Raw genomic sequence first — 12,283 nt, 5'->3', positions numbered from 1 at the left:
TATAACTGATTTGATACCCGCTGATTTACATAACCGTTACATAAACAGAATTGGATGGTACTTTTTTTAAAACGATTCGATGTTGAGGAACACATCGATTGATTTACTATCGAAACTTTAACTTTGAATATAATTATTTATATTAATAACGAATAAATTTTTTTGCATATATATTTATTCGGAAATTGCACTGTCAGCTTTGAGATGAGTATCAATACCAAGTGTTGGCTCGAAGTCGAGTCAAAATATCGAGAGTGAGATGATGGTAAATATGCAATTTTACTGGATTTTTAAAAACAATGATAATCTCTGGCAATCTGTTCCAGCTAGGATGCTGAAATTTCATATAAATTATGTTTGCTAATTAATTAATATGTAGCCCGAATTTAAAGTAATTAGTGAGTGTAAGCCACAAGGTCAAATCTTGTGCGGCTCGAATGTGAGCTGAGATAATGTGCTGGATAATAAATGAAACTCTTTGTATACTCCGAGTCATTTAAGAACGAACCCGTTTTGCGCATGTAGAATGAGCTCATTGGCTCCGAAAAAGCGTTGGTGGGGGTACAGCCAATAGTGGCTTCTCCCGGCACCAATGAGCGTCAACCTGCGCAGAACCGGTCTAAACTCGTCGGTCGGCAGGTTCCTTCTTAAATGACATGGAGTATAGGTTTTATTCAATTATTATACATACACAACACAGCACAGTGAAAGCTATGGCTAATAGGACCTCTATTCCTTCCGGGTGCAGTCTCTTTAGCTCCCAGCAGTACTTCTTTCTCGTGTATAACAAAATATGTGCAAACAGTGATCTATTGAAACACTGATTTAAAGTACATTTAGGTAATAACTTACAAATGACCGACTTCGTGGGCAGCAACAATAATTCCACTAAATCCGCCGGTGTCCTCGATGATAGCGACCGAATTCACCTTTTCGAGACGCTTATTTACGACACAGGCTCCACCCACGTACGCGAAACCTAGATAGATGCATACGGGTTAATTTGTGCTGCCTTAGAGTACGTATAAAGTATTATACGAATATTAATAGAAATGTTAATGCCGCTACTAAATTTGTTACTCAATTTAGACTAATAAGCTATACACCTAGCGATTTTAATTTATTACCAGAGCAACCATATATATGTGAACGCGTCTCCAATTTTGAGAAAATAAGAATACTTGGCTTGCATAAAATATACCTTGTTGTGGGGTATTTCTTTTTTGAAGAAGTAATAATGTGTTATTAAGAACTACGAAAAAAAATTATCATGACTCAAGTTTAAAACATAAACCATTTTTGAAAATTGCATTCTCTGCGATGGTATCGTGAAAACTACTGCAAATACAAACAAGTTTTTCAGAGAAACAGAGATTTTTTATGAAAAGCAACATAGAGTAGGTACTCGCAAGTAAAGAGTACAGCGACAGATTCGAGAAATTATGTTTACAATCTTTATAATCCACTTTATCAACGTTATGTGACGAAAAGAAATCTATGTTCCAGTCACAACCAACTGTACGTAATTTTATGTAACACCAATATTAGATACGTATTAATGAGTAATTACAAAAAATTATTAGTTCATAAGGCTAATGATGCATTGTCTCCTGAATCAGATAATGATTTCGCTATATCAAATTAGTACGGAGGTAATGTAATAATCGCGACTTAAAAAAAGTGCCTTCATGATGTGGGTTGGCAAATAATTATTCATTCACCATATTCTCACGCTTGGTATCATCAGATTATTATCGATCTGTATTGTTGCCAGTGGCGGATTTAAGAAAAAAGGCCCAGGTGGCACACGTTCCGAGGGGCCCATTTTTTTTGGGAAAATGGAGAGGTAGTTTACTAAAAGCGGGCTAAGAGTAGTAGTACTGAAAAAAATACAGTTTGGATAAGATCATAATTTTTTTTAAGGATGGGGCCCTACGGGGACTTTTGGAGGGACCCCATTTTCCTGGAAAATGAAGAGGTAGTTTACTAAAAACGGTCTCAATGTAGTGGTAGTGAAAAAAATATAGTTTGGAGAAGATCATAATTTTTTTAAGGATGGGGCCCTACGGGGATTTCTGGAGGGACCCGTTTTTCCAGGAAAACGAAGAGGTAGTTTACTAAAAACGGTCTCAGTGTAGTGGTACTGAAAAAAATATAGTTTGGATAAGATCATAATTTTTTTTAAGGATGGGGCCCTACGGGGACTTCTGGAGGGACCCCGTTTTCCTCGAAAATGAAGAGGTAGTTTACTAAAAACGGTCTCAGTGTAGTGGTACAGAAAAAAATATAGTTTGGATAGGATCATAATTTTTTTAAGGATGGGGCCCTACGGGGATTTCTGGAGGGACCCGTTTTTCCAGGAAAACGAAGAGGTAGTTTACTAAAAACGGTCTCAGTGTAGTGGTACTGAAAAAAATATAGTTTGGATAAGATCATAATTTTTTTTAAGGATGGGGCCCTACGGGGACTTCTGGAGGGACCCCGTTTTCCTCGAAAATGAAGAGGTAGTTTACTAAAAACGGTCTCAGTGTAGTGGTACAGAAAAAAATATAGTTTGGATAGGATCATAATTTTTTTTTAAGGATGGGGCCCTACGGGGACTTCTGGAGGGACCCGTTTTTCCAGGAAAACGAAGAGGTAGTTTACTAAAAACGGTCTCAGTGTAGTGGTACAGAAAAAAATATAGTTTGGATAAATTCATACTTTTTTTTAAAGATTGGGCCCTAGGAGGCCTTCTAGGCAGGGGCCCAGGCGGCAACCGCTCATCGGCCGCCCTGTTAAATCCGCCACTGATTGTTGCAAAGTTAATACCAACAATAAAATTAATGAATATAGTAATTGTCTATTTTCAGTTGAAAGTTGCAGATTTATACACAAACAGGATAAATAAAATACCCATAAAACGGCAAAGAATAAAATTTGTGAATAGCAACAAATGTCGTATAATACATAGATTAATTTCAATATTTATTAGTGTTAAATCATTACGATGGAAATTAAAGTTACACATGATGAGATAAAATTGTACCATCATTCAATAAAAGAATTCTGTTCATTCTCAAAAATGAAGACACGTATGTACCCCGTTAAGTTGCCGATTGTAACAGACACCTAATAGTAGGATTAATTTGGTTCACTAAATACTTTTCTCATTGCGCAAAGCTGGTCGATCAGAACTGTAATAGGCAGCATGCATCTGGTGTTAATTAAGCGTTCATCAGTTAACTGAAGCCCTTGAAACACTGAAACCATCGTCTATCGTGAAATCGGTTTAGAACATTTCCCCCTAACAATTCCAACGCGAGGTACAGTAATTCCCTCGTGATATCTATCGTTTCAATATTATTCTGTTTCTCAACGTTCCTTCAGTTGTTTCGATCTAAAAACTTACCGATCACGGTCCTTATCAGAAATGCAGCCAAAGACAAAGAAAAGACATAAGTAATTCAGAAGGGAACAAATAGACTGTAGAAGTGACAGAAGAACGAACGTTTCCCAGATATTCTTAAAGTACATAATAAGATGACACGAGAACACACACGATTAATCCGACAGAGTATCACGATATAATGCACAGACACATAAATGATTATAGGCGAACGATTATATATATGCCAAGGGCGTGTTTACATGTGTATGCAACAGACATGAGCAGACACTGCGGCACAGTAGCCACTGCGCAGAGAGCCGAGCAGGGAAGATTTAAAAGGGAAAAGTCTCGCGCCCGGAAAGGTGCCGTTTCAGGTCAAATACAATGGACCACTTTCGTTCTCGTTCGTGCGATCAGTGTGAGACACGAGAAAGATAGAGAGAAAAAGAGGAGGGAGAGGCAAACTTGTAACCCACAGACTAATTGTAAGAGAGGTGAGGTTCGGAAACAGGAAAACACGCGTGACCAAGCCGGGCAGAATGTTTACATTCAGCTCAAGGAAGCTCCGATCGCTGTGTTCATCCCTGCCATTTGCGCCTTGCGGTGACATTGAAAGACACAGAATGAAGAACTTGTACAAGCTGCCATAGTAAGAAAGTAAAAAGGGGGGAAATATAAGTGAAGAGAAAAGCGACGGCGACGCGTAATCGTTTAAAGTACAGGGCCCTCGTGCGTGCAATACTCATCAAAACAAATAGAAAAGTTGTTAGGCAGTATGAATTTAAGTAGCAATGGTTACCAAGTTACGTTTTATATCTAAGTAATTCTGTACTAAAATATTAATACATATGCATCTTCATATCAAGTTTTGGTACCGACACATTTCCTAGGAACATGTGCTAATCGATACTGGTACCACAAAATGAGTTACTGTCGATATCATCATAAATGTACTCTTGATAATGTTACAAATATTACATCTTCCTACTTTTCCAAATATATGTATGTAATATTACGAAATATGCGTGTTAATGATTTACTCTCTCCTTCGTTGTTAATATATCAGGAACATAGTTTATTAATTAGGCATCCACGAATTTTAATCACAAGTATTGTAAGAATTGCGGATTATTTGAAGTTCTATTTACATACTTAGTAATACAACTGCTTATGTTATAACGATTGCATTCTGTTTACGAGATTTCATACATTTATAATAGTATTGACACTTATCTCATCTATAAACTGTTAGTATTGTTTAACATCTATGCGAAAAGTATCGGGACCAAGAATTAATACGAGGCACAGATTTGAGATTTTGATAATTTTTTATTCTCCTCATAAAGTATTCTGGTATCAAGTTACTCGAAAATCATAAATACGCCCTGATAGCCAGATCTGGACAGCAGAATCTGACGTCAGAACTGCAGCAGTCTGTGTCCGCATTTGGCTGCGTTCTGATGTGCAGAGCCTGAGGTGCAGTGCCTGATGTCAGATGGACAGCAGATCGACAGCTGATTTCGCCGTCTGCTAGGCACAGTAACAGCGCCATCTGTAGGCAATTGCTTGGTAATTCTGGACCTCAGATGGCGCTGTTGCTGTGCCTAACAGACGGTGAAATCTGCTGTCGATCTGCTGTCCATCTGACATCAGGCACAGCACCTCAGGCTCTGCACATCACAACGCAGCCAAATGCGGACACAGACTGCTGCAGTTCTGACGTCAGATTCTGCTGTCCAGATCTGGCTATCAGGGCGTATAATATCAGTCGCACCAGGGGACCATAAAATTTGTCCTTTATTTTAATGAGTGTTACGCGTGTGCATAGCTTATTGTTAGACCAGGATTCTGTGGACAGCCCATACTTATAATGTTCCAGACTTCCGAGTGCAAGCTATGTCCTTTTGCCGAAATGATTCTAATGTTTCGTGGCTACTTATCAGTATATTCTTCATCCCGAGAAAGTCAGACGTGATGTTGGTGAAACGTTAGAACATACTTCCAGAAGGACAAGTTCGATACCTGGAAGCTTCAAACAGTACCAACTGCAAGAACCTGGGCCACGAAAGCCTTAACGATGTCATTCGTACGGGGTGTATGCATTTTAGATCCGTTCACGTGGAGTTGCAGTGAAAGAGATTTGAGAATGGAAAGAAAGACCAAACTTTCATAGAGCAGTGCACATAAGTAGAGCTTGAAAGATAAAACTTCGCTCGTCAATTTCGTGTTCTGTTTTGTTGTTCGTTTAAACCCGAGAGACGTACCTGCGGTTCCTCTATTGCACACGTCATTCGCGTATTGCCTCCTGCACATATCTAATCTGCAATACAACAACAAAAGTTCCTCTTTATCATGTAGGTTCACAATCTGTTTGGTTCGGGCCACGTCACGGGACAATCGACGGAAACGTGCCGCTCGTATACAATATGACAAGTCCTCTCCCATTAGGTAAGAGCAAAATTTATAATAAAATCTCGCACACGTTAGGCATGATTCTAGAGCGACGGTTCCTAGATCTCTTCACAATTTCGCGCCTATAAACAGCCAGTTGTGTTCCACCTGGATTCTGACGAGTATAAAGCATTAATGGGTTCATTCTCGAGGATTGCCGGTTAAAGATCTGGCCGCACTTATCAGCTCCGCGTCAGTTCCGTGCCAGAGTATGTATGGTGAGAAGAAGAGATCCTCTACGCCCCTCTTCTTCTTACCACCGGGCACTGGCATGCCGGAACAGTGCTGATGTGTGCCCAGCCTGAACTCCTGACTTGACAAAGCAAACACCGTGAAGCGATATCAAACATCGTGCTCGGAGTTTCCTCCTTGATCAAGCTCAGAAACACGGTTGGTTTGCGCGGAAGGCGATAGCGTGGAATTAACGATAAAGCAAACACACGACTAGCACGCGTATAAATCATTGCCAATTAGCGATAGTGTTGTCACTTGGTGTGGTCGGTAGCATACTTTTCAAATCCTACAAATTGCTTTCATCGGTTTGATTAGAGCTCTTCACACGTACGCTCAAACGCCGACGATTGCGTGTCACCTGCCGGCGTGCATGCAAAAGTGCTGGTGTAATGCAAATTTCTATGTACGTTGCTATCTACTATTATATAAATTAACATTAATTTATTAACTGTACGATTTTAAAGTCGTTTTTTGAGTTATACACTATTTTCATAATTTGTAGCACCTTCAGGTGAATTAAAAGTAGCTTCGGAAAAACAGATGTTTCGGCGTCATCACGCGTATGCGTGGCGTGTTCCCAGTCCCCTATCCAGTAAGAATAGTTTGCCCAGGAACACATTTTCCCGGCAACACTGGTGGGGCCATTCGGAAGTATATACTATTGCGAGATGAAAAGAAGCAAGACTACCCAGAAGCTGAAATGTCACAGGGGCAAGGGGAATCGCCCGCTCGCTCCACCTTATCCCCTCCAAGAAGTCCTGCTTTTCGGTTCTTAGCGGCTGTCCATATCCGCGGATTGTTGCGATTGGTTTCGTTTGCGTTCTTCGTCACGGGACGAACTGTGTTGGAGGGGATACGTTGACGCGAGCGGGCGATTCCCCTTGCCCCTGTGACATTTCAGCTTGTGGGTAGTCTTGCATCTTCTCATCTCGCAATAGTACAGGGTCATCATTTAATCTTGCAACCTGCGCTCGGGCGAACAGGTAAAATGGCAACAGCGCCTCAAGGACGCATTCCACTACAACCATGCACCGGCCCAGCGGAGAGCTGCCAGCGACCGCTGGACAGCAGTGATGCCCGAGCTCCGAAATTTTAGGATGTTCTCTTTCAAATTAACGTCGCAAAGAGCTATTCGGAATTTCCCGGCCCAGGTAAGCGAGCCGTGCGCTCCGCTTTTATGATCGGTTTACCACTCGCACCTCAGAATCCTGTACAGTAATCACCCGTTATGAGTCCGTTTTTCCGCCCGTTGAGAGTCCGGCAACTATCCCCACCATTTCTTGGAAGCCCGCGGACGAGAGCGAGAGAACCGGACAACGAGCGAGGGGACACGATAGCGTCGACACGAAGTTGCCGTCGGGTACGAAAGAGAGAAAGCATGATACTTTGTCTCGCTCCGTCTTTCAGCTGAACGGGCCCGCGCGCGGGTCGAGCCCAAGCTCGAGCTGAGAGACGGAGCGAGACAAAGTATCATGCTTTCTCTCTTTCGTACCCGACGGCAACTTCGTGTCCTCTCGCTCGTTGTCCGGTTCTCTCACTCACGCCACTGGCCTCGCGGAACCATGTCCGCAAGCCACTATGAGCTGTGATGCCAGATCGGGGACGGGTTCCCTCGAGAATTTCCCCCACCTCGCGCACGCTACGCCGGAGCTGCGTGTCCGTGAGTCAGACTCCGAAGCGCCGAGCTCACGGACACGCTGCTCCGGCGTAGTACGCGCGAGGTGGGGGAAATTCTCGAGGGAACCCGTCCCCGATCTGGCATCACAGACTATGAGACCGCCGCCAGCCTCGTTCGACGAACTCATAACGGGCGATTACTGTAGCTCTTTGCGACGTTAATTTGAAAGAGACCATCCTAAAATTTTCGAAGCTCGGGCATCACTGCTGTCCAGCGGTCGCTGGCTGCCCTCCGAACGCCGGGCCGGGGCATGGTTGTAGTGGAATGTGTTTGTGAGGCGCTGTTGCCATTTTACCTGTTCGCCCGAGCGCAGGTTGCAAGATTAAATGATGACCCTGTACAACCAAAATAATTCTGGAGTCGACGCAGTCGACCGAAAGAAATCGAGCCCGAATCTCAAACCCGCTGCCTATTTAGAATTAGTACGTTCTTGCGTGCACTCTTTCCTTCACTCCTACACCGACACAAAAGCGTGATTCTTGCGTCTACAAATCACGGCGTTCCTACTTCACTCAAGTTTCGACGTATGTACAGAGAAATTTACATCACACCAACAGTTTTGCGTGCATGCCGGTATGTGGCAGGCAATCGTCGACTTTTGAGCGCATGTGTAAAGCGCCCAAATGTCGACGAAAGAACGAACCCATGCAGCGTGACTCTAGAAACTGGATCAGGCAATGTATAGCTTTATTTCTACACGAGGATAAAGAAAATTAGTGAGTTTTGACTTTGCTTGACCATATTTTACAAGAAGAACCATGTACTTATTTTATATAAATAAATGGAGCCTTCTCACTATTCTGTGTATAAATATACAAGGTGGACCATGCAACTTGCACACCTCGAGTAACTTCTAAATAATGCGTTGTACGAAAAAATGTTTACGCAAGAGTTGCATGGTTTGGAGGAGGAGCAGATTATGTAGTGCGTGTACTTTTTTGTATAGGTGAAGACGTTTCGGAGATTTCAAGGTCAACTTCGTTATTTTACTTGAAATGCTATATCTTTTATGCCAGGGGTGCACAGGGAGCCGTTTTGAGCGCCTAGCTGCGAGCAACCCGCCTGTCCCGTTGCTATGGTTAGAATCGGTGAGGAAAGCTGCAGTAGTGTACGTGCGTGCTCGTAGGCTCGTAACGTAAGTATATGTAGCTGAGTTCAAGTCATACCAAATTCACGTACACTACTGCAGTTCGCCTCACCGATTCTAACCTTAGCAACGGCACAGGCGGGTTGCTCGCAGCTAGGCGCTAAAAACGGCTCCCTGTGCACCCCTGTTTTATGTCAAAGTATCGAAGAATATTGAATACTGAGTAAAAAAGTGTTGACCTTGACTAGTCCTAATAGAAAGTAAAGTAAATTTTCAAGAAACGAAGCGAAATTCTTCGTTAACTATTAGGCCTAAACTCTGTTCTAGATCTTCTAGACCTCTTTAGATCATTTTTAGATCGTTTTAGATCATTTTCGCCAGGGGAAAAGATGTTTCGAACAGAGATGGGCAAAAATTTTATTTAAATAAAATCTCGAATAACGAATAAAAGTTAAAAAAATTATTCGTAAATGTGTCGAATAAAGTTAACCCGAGTTGAAAATAAAATCAATGGATTGTTGAAGTCTTCTTGGCGAAAATAAGCCTAAGCACGACCTATATAATTGAACTAAGTGGTTGTAACAATAATATGTGCCACTCTTCAGGATAGTGTATTAAAATTCGATACTGTTAAAACTAGTGCCATTTACGTCGCGCTTAGGCTTATTTTCGCCAGGAAGACTTCTACGATGCATTGGTACTATTTGCAAAAAGGTAGGATAAAACTGATGAAGATTTAAACTTTCGTCATCGGGCGATACTAGGTACATTGTAACGTGAGCGCCAGGCCTTAGGGCCTATGCACACGGCGACTTTTTGCAGTGATACAGTCGCGCGACTAAGCGTCCACCCAGTGTTCGGCAGAGTTCGGAGGAATTCGGCTGCACCGATGGAGGGGGAAACACCTACAGGAGCGGTGGTAATGTGTGCATGAACTGCGCCTGCGTCAGTCACGCCCACATTACCACCGCTCCTGTAGATGTTTCCCCCTCCATCACTGCAGCTCCATCGTTCCGAACACCGCGTCATATTTGTATCGCTGTTGCATCGCGACTGCGCTACGCAAGTGTGCACAGATAAACGAGCAGCGACTGCATCGCGCTAGCATCGCGGCCTCTTTGTCCTCGACGGTTCGAACGCTTGCCAGAAAATTATTCGACGCCGAATACACCGTCGAATAAAGTTAAAGTTACAGTTACAGTTAGTTACAGTTAAAGTTAAAAAATTTATTCGACGCTGAAGTTGAAACTCTCGACGAATAAAAAAATTAACTTTATTCGTCAAATAAATTTTCGTCGAATAAAAAAATTAACTTTGTTCGTCGAATAAATTCTCATCGAATAAAAAAATAACTTTATTCGTCGAATAATCTAACGCTAAAGTAACTTTTATTTGATCCTTACTTGAATAATTTTTTATTTAGTTAATGCCCAACTCCGTTTTCAAATCACCCCACGAGTCATTCCAGTCAAGGAACTCTAACATTTTTGGGACACTCTGCAGGTTGTATGTTAAGCCGTAGGCATCGAAAAATTGATACATCCCGAGACATTTCGTATTCTATGTCAGAAACTGATTTTATTGCAATAGATATTTAAACATCTCATCCGAGACAAAGGTTCAGTATTACATTTACCGCGCCGTACCTAGGTACTTACGATGTACAGTCATGTTTGTACGTCGTCCGTACTTGATGGTACTTAAATGTGATACTTAAACGAAGTGTCAGTTTATCCTGCCTATCGAATATTATCGCGATAGCTTTAGCAAAAAGAAAGCTCATGTATGTTCACAGTGTTTGTAGAATGCATAAAATTCAGAAGCTGTTGCAGTAATATATTATAAGAAACATCCTCATTGAACTCAACTGGAGCAGCCATACTTTCAATAACTGGAAAAACTTAAAAGGGTTTGATTCATTATTGAAACGACACACCTAGGGATTAAACGAAACCCATAACAACATAAAGATGACTAATTGCAAGCCAAACGAAAATAGCATTAGTCAGAACTCCGATTGTCAAATTTTACCGTTTAAAAATTTCCATCCATTACGCTTCCTCATAAGACACATTGCGCACGCGGCAACCGAGTTATGCATAAAACTTAAAATGCAGTTTGCCAATTTGAAAGCATGTATACGATTCCATTTTTAAATAACGTGGTTGCACGTCACAGTTATGTACATCGGTCCATTTTTTTAAATAAATGTGGACGTGGTAAAGTAAAATTTACTAATCACAGCAAGATTGTCCTCTATCAATTATTGTTGCAATCTTGTAAAAAAAAGCTACAGTCCGTTTCAGTTTCCAGATTCATTCTGTTATACAGGGTGCCCCAGGAGGGAAGGTCAATGTAGGAGGTCATAGTATCGGTCATTCTCTGAGAAAACGTTTATGGCATGGGACATCGGACGAAAGAAACATTTTTTGTCTCATAAACATGTCCTATTGCGCTTTATTGTTGCTGACAAGTAATCCGCCATACCCCGATCGCTCGGAGACGCACGCAGAATTCGCCAATTACGGTTGTGTGAAATACCAATGAATCCTTGATCAATAAGGAGTCGTCCTTAAATTACGTAAGGCGGGGGGGTATTGACGACAAGAATATCGTCCATACAGCGAGTTATGACGAAAATGAAATTTATATCAAGTTTTATTCAACACAATGTCATAATATTGGTGTGAGCACCGTGCCTAACAGTATTCATGACCTGCTGGTGCTCGCATCCGAAGAGAGAAGATGGTCGGACTTCCCCAACCCAACGACGATAATGATATCGACCTCTGTCACTCTTATACCGAGCGCCATAGTGAATAGACATACTGAGATTATAAAAACCCATATTGTTTAAACTATTAGTTATCGTTCTGTAGTGTGTTGAATAGAATATAGTTGAGTTACTGTGAATATTCTCTGTATTGATAAACCTACAAACTTGGCCAACGAGCAGGGCCGACACGGGGATGGTTGGTGCCCTTATGCAAGATTTTTGGCGTCCCAAAGTTTTCCATCTGTTTTCTATTTAATATGTATTGCCTTTACGGAGTACAAAAAAGAATTACATTTACATTTTGTTTATGTGGGAGTTGAATTCCTTTATGAATAAGCGTGCGATATTTTTTTTTAGCGCCCCCTTCGGCTGGCGCCCTCATGCGGCGCATCATTTGTATAATGGGTTCCGCTGGCCCTGCCAACCAGGAAACGCTCCGTGGACGCAACATTCGACGCAAAAATATTCTTTAAACTAACAATAGGAACTTTTGCACCTTTTCTTATGAACTTTGAGGGGTGGTTTCATCCCCTAAACATGCAAAGGGGCTAAAATATAAAGACGCATTACTTATTTTTCCGTCCTCTAAAACACATCCAAAAACAAAAGCAATCGGAGGAGGACACCTAAAAACCTCTCCTGGTTAGTTGTAAATTCCTACCACTAGACGTTAGATATTATTCTACA

At 41.7% G+C, this 12,283-nt stretch overlaps 1 protein-coding gene across 10 annotated transcripts in view; it reads right to left on the bottom strand.

The window, feature by feature from the left end:
• The window catches only part of Sona (sol narae metalloprotease), a 159,425-nt gene that overhangs the window by 13,793 nt on the left and 133,349 nt on the right, over positions 1–12,283 (bottom strand). For 9 of the 10 annotated variants that reach the window (XM_076814049.1, XM_076814048.1, XM_076814054.1 and 6 more), the window contains 2 exons: positions 5,635–5,690; positions 853–979 (listed from right to left, as the gene is read on the bottom strand). In XM_076814049.1, the coding sequence (XP_076670164.1) occupies positions 853–979; positions 5,635–5,690 (183 nt within the window). The remainder of the gene's footprint in view (positions 1–852; positions 980–5,634; positions 5,691–12,283) is intronic. The other variant, XM_076814052.1, reaches the window with a different exon arrangement.

This window comes from Andrena cerasifolii, chromosome 6 (genome assembly GCF_050908995.1).
Source record: "Andrena cerasifolii isolate SP2316 chromosome 6, iyAndCera1_principal, whole genome shotgun sequence".
Taxonomy (NCBI): domain Eukaryota; kingdom Metazoa; phylum Arthropoda; class Insecta; order Hymenoptera; family Andrenidae; genus Andrena; species Andrena cerasifolii.
This window is presented reverse-complemented; position numbering and strand designations above follow the sequence as displayed.